Consider the following 24,133-nt stretch of genomic DNA (forward strand, 5'->3'; position numbering starts at 1 on the left):
AAATTATCAGTTAAAATCCCTCATTTTTGACACATAATCAAATTTTCATCTTCATGTATCCAATAGTTTTTTTTTGTGATGAACCAAAGTGGTTCAGTTTACTGTTGAGTGGTTCTCTGAGAACCAGTGGACGGGTCTAATTGCTGGTTTTTGAGTGTTAGTGACTGCGACCTCATGTTTTGCTGGATGGGGGAGGGAATTGGGGGATTGAATGATCTTATTTTGGCATATGATCTACTTTTCAGATGAATCGTCAAGATCGCGTCAAGATCGCATCATTAAAAGTTTCCATATTAAGATATTTAATTTTTAAAGTTAAATTGCTGCAAACCAGCGTGTTGTCAACTGTTGAACAGCTAACTGTCATATAACTGTGGCTCATGACAGCAGTCCTTGTTCTGCTCTGCAGCCTCGGCGAGTTTCGTATAGCGGCACATGAAGTCCAAGTCGGCAGAGTTACAGTCCGTCTGCAGGAACTTTCAGAATTAAACGTCACAACTTCCTCTCAGGACTTTCAGAATAAAAACCAGAGCGGAAAAACAAGCCGCAGATTGTCGAACATGATTCGAACCAAAAAAGATTCTCATGTGATCTTTTAGACTGATCGCCCCGACCTTAGTTTGTAGTATGAACTATCTGTGTTGGTTTTGTGCGACATAAACATGAACATCACCAACGTGTTTCACGTCCAGCTTTAAGTAGCAGAATCCGTTTTTGACATTCACTCATTCGGTGTGTGTCCATGCGAATGTTCAACCATCTCCACACTGACCGTCATCTTCTCGCCTTGTTCGTCCACAGCAGCTCTGCGGTTTATGTCGACGTGAGCTGTCGCTTTCTGCACCAATGTAAAAGAGTTTCCTCTGAGGGAGCGCCGCACTCTCCCATTTATCATTTGTCACTAAAACAACAGCATGTGGCGTCATGTTGCTGCTCAGCCAACTGTGCTGTGCATGTTTATATAGTTGTGTTTGCTCCTGAAGGGCAGCCGTACGATTGGTGAGGAATAGCTTTGTTCCTGTGATGTGATTGATTGATAGGACAAGGTCAAAAGTTTCTCCTTTTCTTCTTTGTTGTGTTGCGACCAGTATTTACACGTCTCTTGTTTCCCTCCATCATTCTGTCGTATGTTTATATTTTTCTTATTTTCTCCTCGTCGTTCCCTCCTCGCCTGTTTTGTTCTCGGCTCAGTGATGTCACACGGCGGGAGGTTCCCTCTCGGTTAAAGTAGCGTTTCGCCACCGTGCTCCGATTTCCCGCTTCACCTGTTCGATCAGACACAAAGCAGGAGGATCAATCAGAACATTTCTCATCCAAAACTGAACCGAATCTGAGCCGTCACTCCGAAACCGAGGCCAACAGCTGATGGTTATGGCTCCGATACTCCTCCTCCTCCGTGGTCTCTTAGTTCCCCTCGCAGACTGATGACTTTCATAACCGCGCTGCTTCACGCCACGCTGCATCTGTGACATTTGCGATTTGAGAGGAGAAATTGGGACCGGTGCTAAAAAAAGATTCTGCAGCTTCGCTTGAGGCAGAGCAGAAGCCCACACTTGTTCCTTCAATCTGCACATCATCAGGTTTTTATTGAACATGGAATAATTGGTTTCTGGAATAAACTCTTGTCAGATCAGTTCAGCCGGTTGATGATCTCTTACAGGCTCGACAAAGTGACACGTGGCCTTGATAAAACCTCCACTGTGGGCGGTTCGAGTCGAGGTGACTCTCTTTGAAAACAGACCAAAGTGAGCTCCCACATGTAGACCTGAGTCCTGGATCAGAACCTGCTTCCTGTTGCATGAAAGTCTGTCCACCAAGTTAATCAGACTGAAGAGCAAAGATAAAACTTAGTGATGAAAGACAACTCGCATTTAGTTCGTATCTTTCTCAGTGAAGTAATTTTCCCTGCAGTCACAGTCGGGCTGATGATGAAAATTGAATTGTTTAATTATCCGAACTTCATTTGCATAATCACCAGAACCCAGAATCCAATCCAGACCGTCTTTATCTCTGATCTCTTCAGCTTTGTTTCAGGATTCAGAGTCGGGTCAGTGACGGCCTTTGTGGGTTGTGGGCCGGAGATGCAGTTTACAATTGCCTTGATTGGACGATAATTCAATATCATTGTTTGTTGAACTTCATTGAAATCATGTGGTGATCTTATATTGGTGACATTCTAAAAATTAATCACAGCTCAAAGTAATGATATAAAACGATTTATTAAAAAGATTTTTGTTGAACCGGTATAATTAGTTTGGTTTCATATAATTTATGACACTGTAACTCAGTTTAGTACTTTGAAAATTTTCCACACATTTGCTACACTGTGATTAGAGCTGGGCAATAAAACGATAATAATTATAATGTATGATATAATTTTCCTCGATAGAAATATAATAAATGGTTGATAAGTGTTCAATATAATTAATTTCCATGCTTAGATAGCATGCACAAAAATGACCCACAATCTGCCAATCACATTGCAGGAATAGATTGGCATTACACTCAGTGGGTTCGAGATTTTATCATTCTGTTTGTTTCACATGTTTTAGCAACAGTTTAAAACCACAATTAACCATCTGGCTTCTTCAGCTTTTACTCAGGAGCAAAAATCAGCCTTTAAACTTGGAAGAAATAATGATTTGATATTTATCGTGATAATTATCTATATCGACTGATAGGAACATTCTTATTGTTATTGTTATTACATTTTTGACCACATTGCTTGGCCTTAACTGTGATATGTATCAATATCTGCCAATATCCAGATACAGATTAATCTTGAGATCATGATTTCAATCACATCACCAGCCCTACCTCACAGGGATGAATAAAGGTGATTTGAAATTGAACTTTCTGTAATGGTTTCTCTATTAGTTTATATGTAAAGGCGATGGGGCGATGGGCGGCCGGGGCTTTCTAGTTATTTCTAGTTATATAATAATACCGTATATGCAGTGCTCCACTGCAAATATTGCAATGGCCAAGTACTTTCTGACAAATGAATAATAAGAATATATACAGCTGCATTGCTTCATGTTGAATCACACAAATAACCCAGTCCCGGCACACACAACCAGCACCATGCGCTGCACACCCTGAATGACAGGCAGGTGGACAGAGGGTCAGTGCAGAAACAGACAGAGACGGTAAAAACTTTATGGATTTTTTTTCATGGACCACTGATGCAACGTTGATCCAAATGGCCAGTCTGAGTATTTCAATGTTTTTGTGTGTGTGTGTGTGTGTGTGAGAGAGAGAGCAGGGAAAGAAGTGAATCAATGCAATTCTCACGGCTCTGCAGTGAAAGATTTTACCCATTTGAAATAGTAAAAAGAAATAGAAAATCAATGTGGCCGTCAGTGTCTATTGATATTGTGTTGTGCCACCACAAATAAATCAATGCATGGGAAACTCTGGACTCTTATTATGTGCGTAACATGCCAGTGCCAATTGAATAAATGTAATTATCAGACCATTTTCACACAGTGTGTCATCTGGTGAAAAAGAGGATTCAGGTTCAACATTCTAATCAAACACTTGAAACTGGTCTAAGACTGTGGGACAGAGGAGTGACACTGTGCTGTAGCCATGGAGACGGAGGATAATGAGTGTCAACATGATAACTTTGCAAAATCATAAAATCTGACTCAGGGTATTATGAATAATTGTGCAGTGTTTTGCTGTTTGATAAAACTGGAACATGTTCTAATTGTTTTTCTGTGACCAGTGAAATTGTTAAAAGTGAGTGTGTACTGTAAAAATTTAAACTGAATATGATCTATTGAGCTCACAGCAGAAATGGTTCAAACGCTACTGACTTATCAAACTCATTCAACAGTTGAATTTAAACTTCTTTATGCTGATATATGAAGTGTTGCGGCTCTATGACAGACCAACAGTCTGGCGTGAAGCAGGCGACGGAGACGTTTTAATATTGAGCTGAAACATGTTTTATGCATGAAGGAACATATGAGCGGTGATGATCCAGGGCTCCTCGCAGCTGATGGAGGAGCATCTTAAAAGAAAGCTGGAATAATGCCGCGACAGAACGGTTCATCACAACGACATGTGGGATTAAACGTATACATCAACCCGGCGATCTGATCCGAGCCGATCGCTGATAAAGTGAGATGACGAGGAGAAGAACTGATGTGTTGTGTTCAGAGAAGGATTCTTCGTTTTATTCTCAGCTGCAGCAAGTTATGATGTTCTCTTATATGACAAGAAACATTTCAATAAGTCTGTTTTTATTTTATTGGTCAAAAAAATCTCCCCTTGTCTTTTTTTTTTTTTTAATATATATAATCAGTTTATTACCAGTTTACGACGTGGTAATGTTTCACATCAGCACAGGACAGATTGTTTTCTTTCAGTTTCTCTCAAAGTTTCAATATGTCCAACTTGAGATGAATAACATAAGAAACCAAAAAAATCAAATAAATGTGGACACGTCTGTCGTAGCATTTAAAGTTATCAAACTTAAAGGATATAGAGATGCAAAGTGGGAGGAGATGGTGGTTCATCTTTCTCTTTTCCCTCTTCAGCTTTTTTCTTCTAACAGACAGACAGGTCTAAACACAACGGTAACCAGGAGCAACAGGTGATGTTGTCATGGAGACGAAGCCAATTAGAGGGCGCAATCGATCTGGTAGTAAATTAAAAATATTTTGTTGTTAGTAAAACTTGGTACCGTAGCTGCAGATTGTTTTAGGTTAGGTGAACCCAAGAAACGTGACATCACTGTTTAGTAACTGCAGGAGCCAGCTGTGTGAATGATGTCTGTCCGTGTTCCCTCTCCAGCCAATCGAAACTCGACTAAGACTCTTCTCATCGACTGACGTTAGGTCGACTATTAGGGTTCAGCCCGACTCATAAACTTCAACTCACAGTTGGTGGCTTACGTGATAAAACTCTAAGCTCAGTCACAGACTTGTGCCTTCAGCCAGATGTTTTTAGAGTTGTTCATCTTTTGTCCTGAATAATCAGCCAGAAAGTTTCCTGCTCCGACTGTGGGGACGTAACATCATCGAACAGCCCTCACACTTTGCAGCTACATTGACGACCAACTCTACAAGAGTCGTGACCTGTGAACCCTTGGATGTAGCAAACATTGGGAATATCTAATTAGTTGATTTTACTGAAAATTCACTGACAGCTATTTCAACCTTTTGATTTGAATCATTATCTCATCATCCAACAGGTTTCCTGCTTTTCACCGTTTCATATCATAGAATGAATATTTTAGCGTTTTGCACTGTTGGTCGGACAACACAAGACATTTGAAGACGTCGCCTTCGACTTTAGGATGTTGCTATGGACATTTTAATTTTTTTACTATTATCTGACTTTCATAGACTAAACATTTCTATTAATCAGAGAAATAGTCAACAAATCAATCAGTAATGAAATAAACTCATTACATTTCATCATCCATGTCTGCAAATACATTTTTCTTCGGCATTTTCATTCACTGCAGCAGCTGTAAACCTTTTTACACACAACGTTTGATTTTGTTTTCAAACATACAGTTTCCACTGTGATGATGGTGGTTATGTGTTAAAGCAGTGAAATGTCTCTGTTTTGAACTTGTTGCTGTAGCAGTGAGTGAGTGTTTTCAGTCTTCCCTCACTGACACTCAGGAGGCGGCGGACGCTCGTCGTCGGTGTCTTTAATCTCCCGACTCCCAGCCGGCGCGCCGCTGGTGTGTAAATAATTTAGTGGAATTTTAAAGCCCCAATTAATTCGAGCAGCGGGGAGGGAGGATGTCCCCCGCTGATCGATTCATTAGTAATAATGGCTGACATTTGTGTCGCCAGACAAAATGGAGGAGCGCCTATAGAACCCAGAGAGCAGCAGAGGGAGGGACTGACGGCCGGTGGCTGCAGCTCTGCACAAGCTGAACCCGACCTCCGTCCATAAGGAGTATAGTATAAGTATTATAGTATATACTGTATGATTGTCAGTGTAAGTGTCTAACTAACATCCAAAACAAGTCAAATACTGGATTTAAATTCAATGAATGAATAAAGTGTCTCATAATAAAGAGACTGATGTAGATTATTCAGCAGATTCTTTAAATCCCCATAGCTGTGACTTTTTAAAAAAAGTTTGCAAAGTCCGAACGACGTGCAACTCATTCGAATGAATTCAAACTTTTGGGTTACTTACTGGGGATACTGGAGGCCTGTATATGAGTGTATAGTGTGTGTGTGTGTGTGTGTGTGGGGGGGGATGAGTCATCGATCCAGGCTCAGTGGGCGTCTGGACGGGGGGTCAGACCCACCCACAGGCTGACAGGAGGCTCAGAGCTGCCAAGGAGGGAATGACCTTTATACACGAACACACCCTGTGTGTGTGTGTGTGTGTGTGTGTGTTCCTCTGTGCCGTACAGCTCCATTGTTTTACAAAAAGTTTATTTTTGTCAGTCGCGCTGAATCTGTCCTGCTGCGACACATACTCACTATCAAAACAAAAGATTCACATGTTCATTTACATGTTCAGTAGGAACCAATGAGCTCGGAGCTGAGAGGCGGAGACGTCAGAACATGTTGCTGTGACTTGTCGCCTCTCGTACGTCGACGCAGAGCGCGTTGATAATTGCAGGCCACAGTGACGTGATGGTGACGCTGCCGCTTCAACATGTTCAGCCTCAACAGGATCATTTTCTTCCTGTAATGAAACCTCGGACTCGTGTTGGTCTGCATCCATTGGAGCTCAGACAGAAAACAATCAGAGCAACTGAAAACAGTAATTACGCTGCCAGGGAAGAATAATCTCTGCTGCTTAATGAGCCACTGGCTCCTCCATTAGTCCATCCTCACGCCACTCACCATTATTAAATAATCACCGTTTTACCATCTGCTGAAAGCTGAGCCAGTTCAGATGAGTGAAGGTTCACACTGATGAAGATACAGGGATGTTTTCCTGTTTGGTCCGGTGGATCTATTTCTGTTCTGTTCTTGGAACCCAAACTAACTAAAGGTTATTTTTATTCTGTCTGATCAAGACAGAAAATACTGTAATTTATATGATTAAAATGAGGCAGGAGAACCTAAACAATGAATATAAACGTTGCCGTAATAAAAAGAAACCTTTGAAAACGGCCTGGACTTGATCATTTAGACAATCACAAGAGTTATACAGTAGTTTTTATAAATAACTAATCAATTATTTATAATTAAGCGTTTCTATAAAGTTGTAATCAGATATATATATAATAGGAGGAGCTGAAGCTTTTTAAGGGGCCTGCCCAGAAGTGTAGAAGAGGTAACATTCGAGCTGGATTCACACCTGCGGGGCCACGCTGTGATGTAGCTGATGACCCGGGGCTACGGCGTCGATGGAGATACAAGACCTGTGACGGGTCAGCTTGTTTTCACCAACGTGTTTCTGATACGGGTGGAGTTTGTCGAGAGATGATCATGAAGAATGATCATATACCAATTCAATTCAGTCTTATATGTGTAGCTCCAAATCACAACATATATTATCTAAAAGCACTTTACAGGGTGAGGTCGTGACCTTATAATAACACAGTGAGCAGCACTCGGGTAGAGGGGAGGTAGATGTAGAGATGAGAGCTGCTCCGACTCCTGTATTTATGCTCAGTCTTCGCCGGCGGTTTCAGATAGGATCTGATGTCTCCCGCCCCCAGGAAGACACTCGATCACCTTTCTCAAATGATAAAATAAACTTTATTCATCTCACTTTTCTTAGGTAGAAAGTGCTTTTACAGAAAGAAAGAGGGGAATTAAAAACAAAAGAAAAAACAAGTTGCGTATGATGGGAAAATAAAACACGACATATGAAAAAGAAACAGCTGATTGTTTGAATTAATCAGAGTTGGATTCACTTCAGTTTCTCTACCCCTGTGTTTGTTACTCGAGCTGTGTCACAGGTATTTACTGGCTCTCTGCTGGTTCTTTTCAGTGGCTGTTAGTGGGATTAAGATCTTAACAGAAAATGAAATATCGTTGAATTCGTCTTCTTCCTGTCCCACCGCGATGGCCAAATAAACCTCCACCCAGCCTGTCAGTCGTTCGGCCTTATGACACAGTCACGGCTAAATCCCCCCGGCAACCGCAGCATCTGTCTCCTCGCTCCGAGCGTCCTCGTTTCGAAAGCAGTCGACTTCATAGTTTGTGGCCTTTCCTGCTTCCTCTGCGTCAGCGGGGGCCGTTTAATGTCTTTTTGTTCTCTGCCGCTCACAAACAGTTTGTGTTGAGTGATGCAGAGAGGCAAATTAGCTGCTGTTAGCGGGCTCCTCTGGTGGCAGCTGCATCTGTCACCTCCCACTTCATCCACTTAACGTTTGCCCATTTCCATTTATCAACGTAAAGAGGACTTTTGTCTGCGGCGCCCCCCCCCCCCGGTGATTTCAAAGCCAACTGCTGATTTCTTTGACACCAACACATTTGTTTCCTCTGGTGTTTCTCTTCTATCTCCTTGTTGAGACTCCTCAGATTCAAGTGATTTCTGTTCCACGTCATTACTCTCGTAGCTCCGCTGTGGTTCCTCTCCATCTGCTGTTGGTTCACGCACCGCAGGTCTGCCGCTCTCAGGGGGCGCCGTCGCCCTCAGAGCAGACTGAAGCCGCTCTCGTAGTTCGGCAAGGACGTGTCGAGAAGACGCCCTCTGATGAAAAGTTTTTAACCTTCATAAGTCCATATGATTTTTTTTTATCAAATACAAGACACACGATGAGTGAAATAATCATCAACACCATGACTGAGTCTCATAAACACATATCAGACAGCCAGGGTTTCATACGTCACAAACCGTAAGGAACCGATACTGAGACCTTAGCTTTAGCATTAGCACAACCACGAACACTGGGTCAGCCACTGCCAGTTACAAGGTAACAAACAACATAAACAAATAAAAGATGCTAACTGCGCTAACCGTCCTGATCCGACTCTTCATCTGAGCCCTACATGATAGTAAGAGAAGCTTCAAACATTGTCGCCACCACTCGGTTTTAAGCAGTGTTGTGGCGAGAAGTGGTGGATCAAAAAGGAATCAAACAGTCGAGACACAGGTATCAAGGCGGGGAGTCTCTCTTTATTCAATGCGGCCCACTTGCAGACATAGACGGAGACAGCAACCAACCACACAGGTCATAACATATCCTTTTATACCTCGAGTGGCTATGTGTGTGTATGTGCATCCTGTTTTTCCCAATCTTTTTGGCTACGTGGTATAACTCTTGCCTAACTGTTGACCAACTCCTGCACTTTTGTTTTTCCTGGCTTACACCCAGGTCATGGTGCTCTTTTCTGGCAGAACACCATGACGCCCTCCCAGGTCATCGTTCTCTTATTGGCAGTGCGCCTTGGCATTATATCTATTCCTATTTACCTAATCTCTTATTACCAGATGTTTCTCACCAATCCTAAGTATCTTAGCCTGCTCGGTTGACTTCCTGACCATTTCTTTTGTTATTGTTCCCACACTGTCTCTTAAACTCCTATTGGCGTCCAACTGGTTGACTGGTTGACTTCGTCCGTCCAGCTACGGTGTCGCTGACGTGCACCTCCTCAAAAATATAGTTATACGTCGGGTAGGGCTGAACAGTTAATCGCGATATCAGAGCAACTGTTATTCGCTGCTTGTGTTTTCTGTCTGATGCAGGTGGAGATTTGTTGAGAATAAAAACAACATTAAGGAAGTTTAATAAAAGTCAGTTATTGGCTTTTTTTTGTTCAGTAACGCATCATCTCCTCTGCAGACCTTGTGCTTCCTGAAGTCGCGGATCTCCATGAATGAACGAACGTGAAATAAACATATCGCACACGGTTTCTGTGGAGAACATAATTGATCGATATACAGTACCATGTTTTGTGATGCAACGATGATTCAGCAGGTGAAATCTCAACGATGAACGCTCACGTCAAGAAGAAATCCGTCTTAACACCAAGAAAAGAAGATAATTAAAGTTTAATGCTTCATTAATGATGAAGACAAGAGGGAGAGAAAAAAAGTATATTCCAGTTTATTTCCGTCAGTTCCACCAGTTTATTGACTTTTATAACAAATGATTATTTAGATATCTTTAATATCAACATCAGTTCCCAGCTCTGCAGTTCAAACAGGGAAGTCATGTCCATCATAAATTTTTTTTAATTTAATAATAAACTGCTGTGGTTATCACCCAGTGCAACGGTGTGGCTCAGTGAGGGATATCAGGCTTTAGTTTTTAGTAATAAATACATAAAACAAAACGTCTTATCTGTTTAGAGATAAGATGACTGTGAGATTGATTATCTTAAATGGTTATTGCTCAGCTACCAAAAGATTCTGTCACTTGGTTTGAACACACAGTGTGAGATTAAAAAAAGAAAAAAAACCCTGATAAGAGGTCTGTGTTTGTATAGGCTCTAATTCTCTTTTTGATAAAGATTATTGTTTAATCAAACGTGAATAACCACCAGCTGAGGATAAATGAGACGAGTCTGCTAATGGAGAGAAACTTGGATCCTTGCTTCTTCACAGAGCTGCAGACTCTGCCAACGTTTCTGCCCCTGGAGAAGTTATCCATTATGTATGTACGTATGTATGTAATTACACAAACTCTCTGCAGACTCGAGCACACGTTAAAAGCTGCGTTTTCATCCCCCCTGGGCTTCATGAAGTTGAAGTTACTGCATGAACGTGTGGTCAGGTCACATGACTCGGACCTGCAACGCTCCCAGGAGGTTTTAATTGCTACATGAATTCTACTGATTTCTAACTTCTACTTTTGCTCTTTTAATTCCTTTTTTTTTTCTCCCTCATTTGACATTTAATTTATTTAAGCATCAGACCCAGGAGAGTTTACCGAGAATAAACCAGGTTTAAAGGTTCAGTGTTTTGTTCCAAGATGTTGGCTCAACTTCAGATACCGAAGAGTCTGTCAAAGACCTGTTTAAATCTATGGAAGCCGAGAAAGATCATACCCGAAAATATTTCAAGATAACAAAGCTCGTTATCCCGAAATAACGAGATATTATCAGGAGAAAAAAAAATAACTCAAAACAGAAACAATGCCTCTTTGCTCCCGTGTTAAGTCACACAACGAACTACAACCTAGTTTTAACCGAAACGAGCTGGAGAAATAAAATTGATCTCTGTGAGCACCCGGCTGTGAGTATTCATACAATCACCCAATCATGTGTGAGCAGTGCGATGCAGCAATTTCAATTTGTGCACATCTGTAGAGGAGGGGGGAAAAAAACATGTAAAAAGGAATAGAATGTTCGTCCAGTTTGATGTTTGTTTCCGATTGTCTCTTCAAACTGTCGTCAGCTGCTGCTGCTGCTCTCCGAGCGCTCGGCCTCCATTACATGAATCCATGTCTCACTGATGTTCTAATGTTCTGCTGTTCAGAGTCTCAGAGCGACTGACAGGAAGAGGTGAAGCAGCCAACAGAGACACTTACTCCTCTGTCAGACTCAGTGAAAGTCATTCTGGGGAAAAAGAGCTTCCGTCAAAACCCAAAAAACGTGCGGAGGCGGACAGGAGAGAACAGCCCTGTTTACTGGATGTTTGGTGGTTTCAGCTTTAAAAGCCTGATTAGATTTTGGACAAAGCTTCTTGTATGTTGTTTAGAGTTTGGAGCTTAAATTATTTTTCTCAAGTGAAGCTGAAAAATAAGCTCATTCGTGTAATTCCACTTTATCGATGGCAACGACATCAATGCTGCTGTTTGTCCCATTAATCAGTAAGTTGTCAGAGAGAAATCAAAGCGTGCTGGTGAGAGGGAACTTATCAGGTACTGACCAGAAAAACAGGCTTTTCTCAAAAAAGTACGGTGGCCCCCCGAGAGCTCAACGCACTGCAGCTTAAGAAAACACATTCAAACAGACGAAACACAAACACATTCAGAAAACATCTTCGTCAGTTTGACGACACATGATCTGCAAATACTCACGACACGACAGAAGTGTTTCCAGAGGACGCTAAAAAGTGATGAACCCGGCTGGGACACACTCGTTGTTGTTCGACGCTTTGTGACTTTTGAAACTAAAAACACTGAAACACAAGTGCGGGTGCGTTCCAGTTATTTTTTAGGGCATTTTTTTTTTGCCTTTATTCTGATAGCGACAGGAAAGTCAGTGAGAGGGAGAGAGGGGATGAGCGGGGCGGCAAAAGGCCACGGGTCGGACTTTGACATGTCATAGTAGGACAAGTACAGTTGTATATGAATGATGGCTGAGGCTCCGGTTTCAGGGTCCTGGTGTTGTGCCTGTTGGTTCGCTGTCACACTGTCATGGTTTTACCATTTCTGTTATTAGTTACGGTCCTTTTCTTACTACAACCAAACATCATCATCGACGTGCTGCATTTCCAGATGACGGAGCGTTGTGTTGCAGCAGAAGTTGATCCGAGTTCATTGTTTTGCTGGATGACCCTGCGTGTTGGACACTTTGCCAACTCTGTAGTCTCATGGAAATGAAGGAGTGGGCCACATTTCTCGATGCAGTGCTGGTGTCAGTCTGAAGATGACCCAGAAGTTGCTTTCATCAGTTTTGTAAATAGGTTTGAAATCTAAATTCCCTCACTTGGAACGTGGAGAACTTCTTGTGGTACAATTGATCTGTAAAGGGTGAATCATTGAAGGGTAAATAATCAAACTATAATCAATGCTGTAAGTAGTTAATCGTTGTCTCTATCCTCGGCAGGGCTTCCTGAAGAGCGAGCGCGTTTCCCGGATGGTTCAGAGCGGCGGCTGCTCGGCCAACGACTTCCGCGAGGTCTTCAAGAAGAACATCGAGCGGCGCATTCGCAGCCTCCCGGAGATCGACGGCCTGAGCAAAGAGACCGTGCTGAGCTCCTGGATCGCCAAGTACGACGCCATCTACAGGGGGGACGAGGACATGCGGCGGCAGCCACAGCGGGCGCACCTGAGCGCCGTGTCGGAGCTCATCCTCAGCAAGGAGCAGCTGTACGAGATGTTCCAGCAGATCCTCGGCATCCGGAAGTTCGAGCACCAGCTGCTGTACAACGCCTGCCAGGTGAGCCGCTAGAGGTTAACAGGTACAAACACACAAGCACATTGTATTTGTTATTGAATACTCAATAACAATACTCAATCTAATGCCACGTTTCTTCAGCTGTAGTTCCTCTAACATCCACTAGATGCTGCTGTAGAGAAACTTGGACTGTATTGAACAATATGAGAAAACCAACAGCTTCTTTCTACAAATAAAAAGTCATATTTTTCTATTTTAAATTTCTGTGGCTGAGTTTGAATCTTAATTGTGTCTTAGTGTTGACGATAAAACTTCCTTCATTAAAGTGCTTGTCAAAGTTGAAGCCTTAAAGTGAGGCTGGACTTTTTCTCCACTGGTCTCTGTCACGTTGATATATTACTGGCAGAAAGAGGCGTCTTTTTTTTTTTTTTTTAGCCTAAATGACTCTCACTTATCACTTTGGTGCCACCATTTAGTGGAAACACTCAACATGAGCTTTGGACAAAACACTGAAATTTCTGGAGTAACAGACAAACAAATTTAAAAGGGTTGCCTGAAACCTGTAATTAAACCACCAAACCACAAATTTCAAAATCCATTTCTGTCCGTTTTAAAACCACCTCGGATGAAAAATGCTCCACAGTCACTGGTGAATAGCTTCATTTCAAAAAGCTACTGATTGGTACCACAATTACTGTTTTTAAAGAGAAGTTCATGCATGTACCAAACATTTATGTGGGAAGATAGGACAGAGTACAAAAAACCCATAATGCAACACTCTTGAAGGTAGGGCTAGGTATTGAACCTTGATACTTTAATGGACCGACTGATTTGGTTTGATACTCTTGAGGATCGAAAAAATGCCTCGTCATTCGACTAAATCGAGTAAATGAGTAAATCTCATCAGCGTCAGAGAGCCAATCAGTATGCAGCATGCTTGGATGAAGACCTAATAATGCAGGCGATTGGCCGGTTACTTATACGAACATGTTTGTGAGTAAAGAGACTGAGCTTAAAAATACAACTAAAATTTGTACTGTAATGTGTACAGTTATTTTCTTTTTGTTAAAATGGATTTGATAAAAATTGGTGTTGAAAAAAAGTGTCGTTAACAGCCAAAGTCGAGGTATCGCTACCGATATCAAACAGTTCTGAACTTCTAGTTACATAAAGGCTTTGTGGCTCTGCGTTGACTCAAGTGATGTCGTTTGAGTCGGTGTCGTTTGGGTCTGGAGACTAAAAGTTGGAAATGGAAAAAATCTGGGGGTTTGGAGTCGGTAAGGAGTGAATATTGGCTGTCAAGTTGCATTATGGGTAATTTTAGGCTCCAGGTTTTGACAAGGAACAACAATGTTATGAATAAATTAGATCTTAAAAGATATGTTTTTATATGATGTTATAGGAGATGCAATGATAAATCAGTGCAGTGCTCTTTTGAAGGAGCTTTTTGTAAGTTTTGCTACTGCTACATAGCTAACGTTAGCATTAGCAGCTGTTTACTTACTGAGGAAACGTTGCGAGTTCAGCATCAAACTTCATTCCTTTACTCACCAACAGCTGTCTCCAGAGGTGGAAAGCAACCCTCTTGTTTTGCTTCTGTTGCTGTCACTTCTTTTCTTCTACTGATGTTAGCATGCTAACCAGCTAGCTCCGGTCTGGTAAGCCCATCCCTCTCACTTTAGACGTGCTTCAGAAGGCGTATAATAACCTCTTGTATTGTAAACTCAACGATGGCTGAAGCTCTTGGAAAGACTGATAAGTAAACAGCTGTCAATGCTAATGCTACGTAGCAATAGCAAAAACTTGCATATAGCTCCTTTTAATGTAAGAGACTCAATCAGTAACATAAGAGCCAATACAACCAGTGAACCAGGACAACCAATGTTTCGTCCTCGAATATAAAACCATCCCCACTTTATAGAAATGATGTAGAGGTCAACAGTGACTGAATCAATAATTTAGCAAATAAAGAATCTATAAACAAAGCTTGAAAAGAGTGAATAGAGCTATTTAGGCCACACAGACGCCATTAATTTGTGTTTAAATAATCAATATGTAGCAACCAGCCAACAATTCACTTGCTCCTGTTACATAATGAAGAAACTGGTTGGGTCTTTTTACATTCCTTGTTTTGTTATCTTTGTTTTTCCACCACATCACAACACAAACAAGAGAAGTTTCCTGAGCAGCTGCTGAACTGACTGAAGCAGCAGCGTTATTCTGTTACCTCTGTCACCAAGGAGTCTGTTTCCATCTGCAGAAACATCTGCAGAAACAGCTGCATCATGTTGCTGTTGGCTCTTGTCCTGACACTAAAACCAAAAAAAAAATAAAAAATGCATCACCTCAGGTTCGTGATGTTACACTGCAGCAGCACTTTGGGATCTTTGGCCTCTGATATCAAACCTTACACTAAGAATTAAGGTGAATTTTTATATATTTCAGGAGGAGGCTTTAATGCTTTTTCCAATCAAGATATATATTTGTAAGAAAAGACAAATTCTACAGTTTGAAATTGCTAAGAAACTAACCCATGCTTCTTTGTCTTTATGACTAGATTGTTGTAATTCTCAGTGCAGTAATGGCCTTCAAGACGGTCAGATTTATTGGAGGACTGATCTATTAACTGAATAAACTGGTGATTACATGGCGAAGCCCCTGAGGGCATCTGCTGCGACCATAAAGTAAATTAACAAGTCCCCCCCCCTCCCCTCCCCACTCAGGAAGTCAAACCAACAGCGCTCAGGTCTCCTCACAAACTCACCTCTCTGACCCATAAACCACCGCTGCCTCCTTCTTGCATCTTTACAACTCTGATTAAAAATAAATTCAACTTCGAACACGGGTGAATTTTGAGTTTCTGCCTCATTAACACCACAGAGCATCATCAAGGTCTCAGCATCTCCGTAATGAGACGGTCATTGGATTCACGCGACGAGCACCTTCCAGCACTGTAGCGACGCTTTTCTGTACTGTCGCATGTGGAGCGCCGACATGTGCACCGAGAGTGAGGATGAAGAGATGAGGAGGGAAGTGGCGTCATGGGACCGAACAGAGCCTGAACATGAGTTTCCAGGATTACAGAGAGGCAGGAAAACCCGACAATGGCAGCACTTCAGTAGATGGATGCAGCTAATTGTAGCTGCAGAGCTTCTGCACACATGTGGGTTTGCATTAAAGGCCATAAAGTCAGAGTTACAGTCCCTGTGCTCCTGTGTCGTCTGCATTATAAACAGTAATAAATGTCTGCTGTTAAAGCCACACGCACAGTGCAGTGGTTTCCTCTGAGCTCTGCAGGTGTGGACACAGGGTGAAGTGTTGCTGAACCAAGAATTTAAACCATAACATGTTTGTTGTACATCGTTTGGGCAAAGATTCAGAGCTTCATTCATAAATCTGCTTGTGACTCAGCTCCATTCATTTATTTAATAATCAGCTCTGCAGCTTTGTAGATGTTAATTGTAAAAAAGCAAATTAATTATTTCAGTGAACAGTAATTAAACGCATTTAAACTTCACATCAAGGCACCAGTTCAAAGGACAAAATTAATTTTATTTTCTATTGTATATATTTCTTTTTAAAACAGAAGCTCAGTGAGTCGGGAATTTGTCTCTTGTTCATCGTGTAAACAGTTCTGTACGTGTTTATCTAAACTTTTCAAATTGATGCAGTAGTTATTCTTTCTTTCTTTGTTTCCAGCTGAAATCAGCATAATTATAACCCATTATCCCCCAGGTATCAACCATGTTACACTTCTTTGTGAGATTTAAATTCCTCCAGCTGCAGGTGCACAACCGATGCAAATTCTTTAAAATAAATCATTGGAGGCAGCATTAAGTCGACTTCCTGTGAAACAAAACGTGATCAGTTTGAATGTTTTCCTTTATTTGGTCAAAAAACAGATTAAATTTAGAGGAGAGACTCGTTCACGGGGAAGTAAAATGTTATTGAGTTCTGTGTCTTGATCGGATCGTGGCTGCTCTACCAGCTGCAGGAGAGCTGTTGACCTCTGACCTCCCTACATTCAGGATTATTAGTAATCCCACTCACCGTGTTTGTTCAGTCTCCAGGTCTGAACGGTTCAGATCTTCTCGAGTCCGTCTCCCGACCTGTGTGGATCTCAGTCGTCCTCAATCTGCTGATAGTGAAAGTTCATATTTGAAGGTCACAGACTGCAGGAATATGAATAATTAATGTTCTTCAGGTGGTATTCAGGTAGTTCATCATTTTACCGGTGTTCATATTTTAGCAGCTTTTACTCTTCTTCAGTATGTTATATACCTTTGTTTTTTCCTTCCTGTGTGTGTGTGTGTGTGTGTGTGTGTGTGTGTGTGTGTGTGTTGATTCTTGCTGATTTGGCCTGAACTCTCTCAAAAAAAAAGACTTTAATCTTGAGACCATTTATGTCCTGTAATGGAAAGTTCAACTTCACATTGATTATTTTCCCAAAGTAAATGTGGTTTGCAGGCGATCATTGAGCACACAGGTCACAGCAGCAGCAGTCTGCGCTGGGGGACAGAAGTTACATAGAATATATTTATAGAAAAAATAAAAATAAAAAGTCAAAGATGATGACAATAAAACCGTTCTGTATTGGAAAGAAAATAAGCGTGACTAAAAATTTAGAGCCTTGAAGGAAGGTATTATGAAGTGAAGGTGTTTGTATTACATCACAGATTCAGCCTTTCAGTAGCTTTGGGAATAAAAGAAAATCTGAACGGCGGCTTGAAGGAAGGAGGTCAAACTCCTCATGAAGGCGGTCGAGAACAGATTCAATACAAAGACTTAGAACAAAGAGTCATTACAGCGTTGTACTGAACGACTTCACTGATTAACCGTAGCTAATTATTGATGACAGAACCAAGGAACTGTATCAGTGTCCTCATTTTGAATGTTAGTTCGTCTCTAACTTTGTCTGTCTATAGTTTGATGCTCAGCAGAATCCAGAAGCACCTTTCACCTTATACAGAGTCATTTGATTCATTGGAAATATAAAAATTATTGATCAGTGCAGCTTTGAGAAAAAAAATCAAACTTTTGCTGTGTAACAATGAACAACTTGCATTTGTTGATTTGGAAGAAAAATGACCCACTAATAAAGATGAAAATGTAACACTTAGCATGAAAACTTTATTTAAGTAAAGTTTATTAACATAGGTGACTCGAAGAGAAGTTGTTCTGTCAACTGAATGAAAGTTTAGTTTTCTTAATTACTCTCTGCTTGATTTGTAGTTTTATTTCTTCACCTCGTTGTCGTTCCTCCTGCAGCCACCTACTGGAGCCAGCGATAAAACCATGTGTTCCTCCACCTTCTCCTCGTTATCACGCTGCTGACTCATGACCTCCATACAGGCCAGACTGTTCACTTCTGTCGCCTCCAGTCTTTGTGATCAAGGTCTTGCTTTGTTTGGAGTGTAGGGTTTGACCAAGGTAGACCAGGGCAGTAGACCAGCAACAGAGTCTAGACTGGATGCAACAGGGAACCAGCCTAGTTGACGGAGAAGAGAAGTAGTTTGGGGAAAACACCAGACAGGCTCATATCTTATCGTGATAAGACATCTCAAAAAATGGACACATCAAACCGGAGGGAGGAGAGAGAGAGAGATCTTTATCACTTTGGGTGAACAGACTTTACAGACCTGTCCAGAAGTCTAGAGAGTCTCTGAGAACAACCCTCCGGGGGAAACTGTGTCAGTAATCCTCAGCGATTCTCCCCTGCCTCTCTGTAACTGGCTCCGGACGTAAATAGCTTCCATTTACAGATTACTTCACAGCCCATTGAGACATCATCCTCGCCTGTATAACAACCACAATGTGTCTGTTGCCAGGACGGATTCTATTATCGTCCTGCTTCATTAGAGACCGGAATAGAAAGGAGAAGAAAGGCTGAAGGAGGAGGAGAGAGGGGAGGAATGAAAAGAAACAGAAGCTAATTCCATTTTTAAACCCTCACCTGTGTTTCCAGTGTTTCATTCAAATCTTACAACCTGTAATCTTGTTTACAGTTCTCAAAGCTCAATTGGTCAGTGTTATTTATCCATCCACCCATTTTCAGCCACTTAATCTGAGGTTGGGGTCGTTGGTGGCAGCAGGTCAAGCAAAGTAGTAAAGACGTTCCTCTCCCCCGGCAATGTTTTCAAAGCTCTTCTTGGTGGATCCTGAAGCCAGACGAGATAAATAATCCCTCCAAAGTGAGACCTCTGGATCTTCCCCAAAGCTTCCTACCAGTTGGACGTGTCTGGAAGACCTCCAATGGAAGGCGCCCAGGAGTCATCGTTACCAGATGCCCGAACCACCTCAACTGGTTTTCCACGAGAAGGAGCAGCAACTCTACTCCGAACTCCGTCCAAATGTTAGAGCTCATTACCCTATCTCTAAGGTTGAGCCCAACCACGACCTCATTCTTTTGGTGACTACTCAAAGCTCACGCCCATAGGTGAGGGTCAGAACGCAGATCGACTGATAAACTGAGAGCTTGGCAACCAAAGTAGTCCAGATGTCCCTCACCCAAGCTACATTCTCCAACTCCCAAGGCATTCCCAGGCCAGATGAGATATATAATCTTTCCAGTGTGTTCTCGGTCTACTTCGAAGCCTCCTGCCAGTTGAACGTGCTTAGAAGACGTCCAATGGAAGTCGCCCAGGAGGCTTCCTAACCAGATGGCTGAATCACCTCAACTGGCTGCTTTTGACGCGAATGAGCAGCAGCTCTACTCTGAGCTCCCTACGATGTCAGAGCTCCTTACCTCTCTAAGGCTGAGCATAGACACCCTGCGGGGGAAACTCATTCTTTCAGTCACGACCCAAAGCTCACGACCGTAGGTGAGCGTCGGAACGAGGATGGACCGGTAAATCGAGAGCTTGGCAGCCGGTCAAGCAAAGTTCTCCAGACGTTCTTCTCACCAGTAACGATTCCCAGCTCTTCTTGGGTGGAGATGTTCCCATGTCAAATGAAATATATAATCTCTAAAATGAAACGAAAATTAAATCAAATGTGAAAGTGTCAAATGTCAAATTTTTTAGTGTAGCCTTTGGTAATTTCCCGGTCCTCATAGAGCAGGGCCACCATGCTGACATGCTTTACAGCTGTATCCGAGCTATGTTGAAATACAGCTGGTGAAGACCGAACATCTCTTGCAGCTTCTGCTTCACATTAAAAGTTAACAAGCAGGAGACTTTTATTGTGAAGCCACTTTTTTTTTTTGGTGACCAAGCAGAATGTCACAACAGCATATGGTTATGTTCTGCACTGTTTGGTTCAGTGGATGAGTTTTTCGTCTCTTACTGAGGTTTGTGAGAACCAGCACGCCTCCAGCTTGAAGGGTCGTGCTCGGTCACGGCTCAGCTCGGTGCGACCCCTGTCACAAAATACTAAAGTCAGAATTTAGCCGCAAAAGAAAGTGGGAAAATCTGGCAGCTTTTTTTTCAGAGGAACAAAGCTTTAAAAGTTTTAAGGTTTAAAAGGGATCACTACATCAATGTAGGGACTTTTTAAGATGTACAAATCAGCACTGAAGGGGGATGGTGTCACTAACTGCTGCGTTAACACCAAGTGAACCCTCCAGGCGGTCAGGATCAAAGATGTCAGACTGAACCTTCTCTGACTCCTCACTGGGTTCATGACTTCTCTGTTTTCTATATTTGAAAAATTACAGTTCAACCGCCTTGTAACAAATATATTCTTATCTTACTCCAGTTGTTATACCGACCACCAATTTCCACTCCCTAGAGGGAAAGCTACCGGTAGTTATAAACTAAAGCGATATCCTCTTTCTGTTTTGGTCGCGCAGTGGCACCTTAAATCGAGCCTTCATTTTCTTCTGCAAAAATTTTGTTCCCAATAGCAGACAGAATTACGCAGTGAAAGAAAAGCTCATAGGGAACCAATCTAAATGCCAAAGTTTCGAAACAGTTACCTCCTGCAGTCGTTCCTCCCGTCCGAACTAACCTTGAAGGGATTCTTCCTGAATGTGGTTCCAATGGAAGACATGGGGGGAAAAAAGTCCTGGTTCTCTATCCATCCAAAAATACTTTCCAAAGTTTAACCAAACCTAATGTGGCTCCAGCAGTTTGACATAGAAAAATTAAATTTAAGTAAACGCCTACCAAAGTTCCCAAACTCTCCCAAAATGTCCTCTTCGTGTGAAAGAGTGAACTAAAGAGACTTTGACAGAAAACCACTTGATTTTTCTGACTCTGTTGCTGAAGATAAACTCTGGTTTAATTTTTTACACAGAACAAAGACTGTGGATTTTGTTCCTCATCATTTCCATTGGACGACTATGAGGAATGATGGCAGTGACCGAAACTATTGCAATGTAGGTATGGGCACGTGTGAATTTTAAAAAAATGTGAATTTAAGGTATATACAGTCGAGTGGGGGGCACTGTGTTCATGAGACTTCAACTTGTTGATTCATGACTTTTATTTTCCGATAGTCCTGATTTTACAAGTTATGATGAACACAGAAGGAAAAAAAAACACATCGGTGCCAGTGGAGGCTGACCCGTCATGACACTGAAATTCATCATTTTTTAAAAGAGGAATCAAGACGGTGTCCAGTTTTGTCGCTTAGCAACAGTGTTCTCGCATCATAAAGCAGTTGAGCACAGGGAAACTGTGTTCTCAACTTCTAATCATAAAAAAATATGGAGGTAATGTAAAAACCAGTGATCCCTCGTCTCTCACCTTCAATCTCACACTCGGCTCGTTGTGCTGAGGAAATCTGTCGCTCCTCCCTCCGGTCTGGTTTCAGTATCAGGCGGACGAATCTCTGCAGCAGGAGAACCTCAGCTCTGTCCGGCCTCCAGACCACAGTAATGCTTTATTAATCTTCCTGCCTCTGGAATTGGTTTAATTAGTCACTTTTTACTACTTTCTTCAACTACAGTTTGCAACCACTGAGGCAGTTGGGATGTGAATATATGAACGTCCATTTACAGTCCTGTCACCTAAAGCCTCGTTTACACAGATTTAGTGTTTCGTGAAGATTTTTGTGTTATTTGTGCTGTAAATAACATCCTAATGTCTCATTAGCTGGACTTAAGAAATTCCTAATTGACTAACAGTCTGTTGAATTCAGACTCATCTGCTCGTATCTGGGGCTTGTTAAAAATGAAACCATGTTAAATATTTATTGCGATGCCGGAGATGTGACGATAATGACTCACGACTAACAGCTCATTCCCCAAAAGCTTCACTGCCCCCAATTAAACAGCGTAATAAAATCAGGCTGTGATAATTTACCAGCTCCTAATTAATTCATAATAATCTATTAGAAGAAGAAAAATAAATAGATTTTCAAAAAGCAAATTGCAGCTGAGGTTACTGAGGTTATGATTTGTAGAGAAGAAAAGAAGACTTTTTGTTTTTTATCGACCAATAATACCTGTAAAAATGCAAACTGCACAGTTTGGGAGACGAGCACACTTGTGTCTCAGTGGTGGAAATGATATAGGCAGATAAAAATAGAACAGAGGACCTGCAGCTGTGGAGGGAGGGACAGTCCAGGTGTTCAGATCAACTGGTCTCCGAGGAGAAACAGCTGTGACAGTCGGCCACCCGTGTCTGTTGATGTATGTGTGTGTTTACTGATCAATTATTCAAAATCTCTGAAGATATTTGTTATATTTTAATATTCATAACAGACTTCAGTACAATGACAATGGAAATTATATAATTTTACTTAAAAAAAATAAGTTGTACTTCTTGCTGGAGGCCTTTTGGATTCTCTCAGTACAGAGTCAGGAGCACTTTATAGACCAGTTCATACTGTGAACCAATGGCGTTCTGTCATCTGATCTCAGAACAGTGTTTTGTCTCATAAAGGATCTCATTTTGCCTGTTTGAAATCCGTCTTGTAATTTACCGCCCTCTTGTGGCCATAGTCGGTTATTGTCTCTGTAAGCTAGCTTGACTACCAGCCGTTGCATCTTTAAGTTTCCATCAACTTTGTGGGTGTGGACATACCTCACTAACGAAGGTCAGGGTTTGTCAATTAGAGAGCAGCATCTTTTGGATGTTTGTGCACTGAGGATAATCCTGGGATCTTTGACTGGTTGCAGAAAAACAATAAATCTCTGAATCATATCATTTACCTTTTCCCTGGTTTTGGAAACAGGAGGCTAACATTATGATAGTGGCTCAGTGAGGCTAGCCATAGCAGTGCTTTAAGCTAAATGCTATCAACAATGTGGAAACATTCTTACAGTAACAATGCTAACATGCTAATGCTAAGCAGGCATATTGTTGTTTACCCATTAGCATGCTAACATGAGCTGCTGAGGCTGATGGATGTTGATGTCATTTAGTTTTGCAGGTATTTGGTCATAAACCAAAGTATTGCTCAAACTCTGGACGTGTTTTTGGTGCTAGATGAAAAGTCAGAGGATTTCTTTTTTGTTTTCCAAGCAGCCATCACACCACTGTGAGGAATGTATTTCCCTTTTTCCAGTCATTTCTATCTTCTGTATTTCTGTTGAGTCCATCGACATCACACTCAGTAATCGAGTGAAAACGTAATGCTGCCAGTCTTAACTCCCACTACATACTCTGAGTGTGAATGCACAATATAATTAAAAGGCACAGTTATAAATAGCCTGGCGGTGAACCACCAGGGTAAATGATTAATTAAAGTGCAGGGGTCAGCAGAGTCGTGATGATGGTAGGAATGTAATACATGCAATTTGACGCATTAACCTTTTCTGCAGTAAACTCGTCGAATTGTTTTAAAGTTGTAAACTTTTGATATCCATTGATCACAGGGAACGCTGGCTTAAGTCATGCGGTTGGACGCAGATCCTAAGACCGTCCTCTGGGTGGTTGTTTAGTCTGGTTGTTTGAATGGCAGCTTTCACGCCGGCCCTGAACGCATCAGAGCAAACCGGCATTTGGACCAAACCCAACGGGTTGATTGCGATCGCAGCCTTTTTAGTTCAGCTCAGTAATCTCTGGTGGTTATACCCCTGTTGGTTCTTTTATTAATGGATGTTTTAGCCAAAACCAGGTGCCCACTCAGCTGTGAAGAGGATCCATTGATTTCTGTTTTGGCTCTGACTGCGTGTCGTGTCTCATTAGCTCCCAGAAGCAGGTAGATGAAGCTCTAATAAATTACCAGCAGCTCCAGGCTGCAGCTCTGCCATCGGCAGCGACAGGAAACTCTTCAAAACAAGCTGCTTTTTT

At 41.8% G+C, this 24,133-nt stretch overlaps 1 protein-coding gene across 1 annotated transcript in view; it reads left to right on the forward strand.

Annotated features, from left to right (window-relative positions):
• cadps2 (calcium dependent secretion activator 2) overlaps positions 1-24,133 on the forward strand; it is a 208,828-nt gene that overhangs the window by 71,211 nt on the left and 113,484 nt on the right. The window contains 1 exon segment of the mRNA XM_022764550.1: positions 12,663-12,995. Coding sequence (XP_022620271.1) covers positions 12,663-12,995 — 333 coding nt within the window.

This window comes from Seriola dumerili, unplaced genomic scaffold (assembly GCF_002260705.1).
Source record: "Seriola dumerili isolate Sdu_G_001 unplaced genomic scaffold, Sdu_1.0 BDQW01000550.1, whole genome shotgun sequence".
In the NCBI taxonomy this organism is placed as follows: Eukaryota; Metazoa; Chordata; class Actinopteri; order Carangiformes; family Carangidae; genus Seriola; species Seriola dumerili.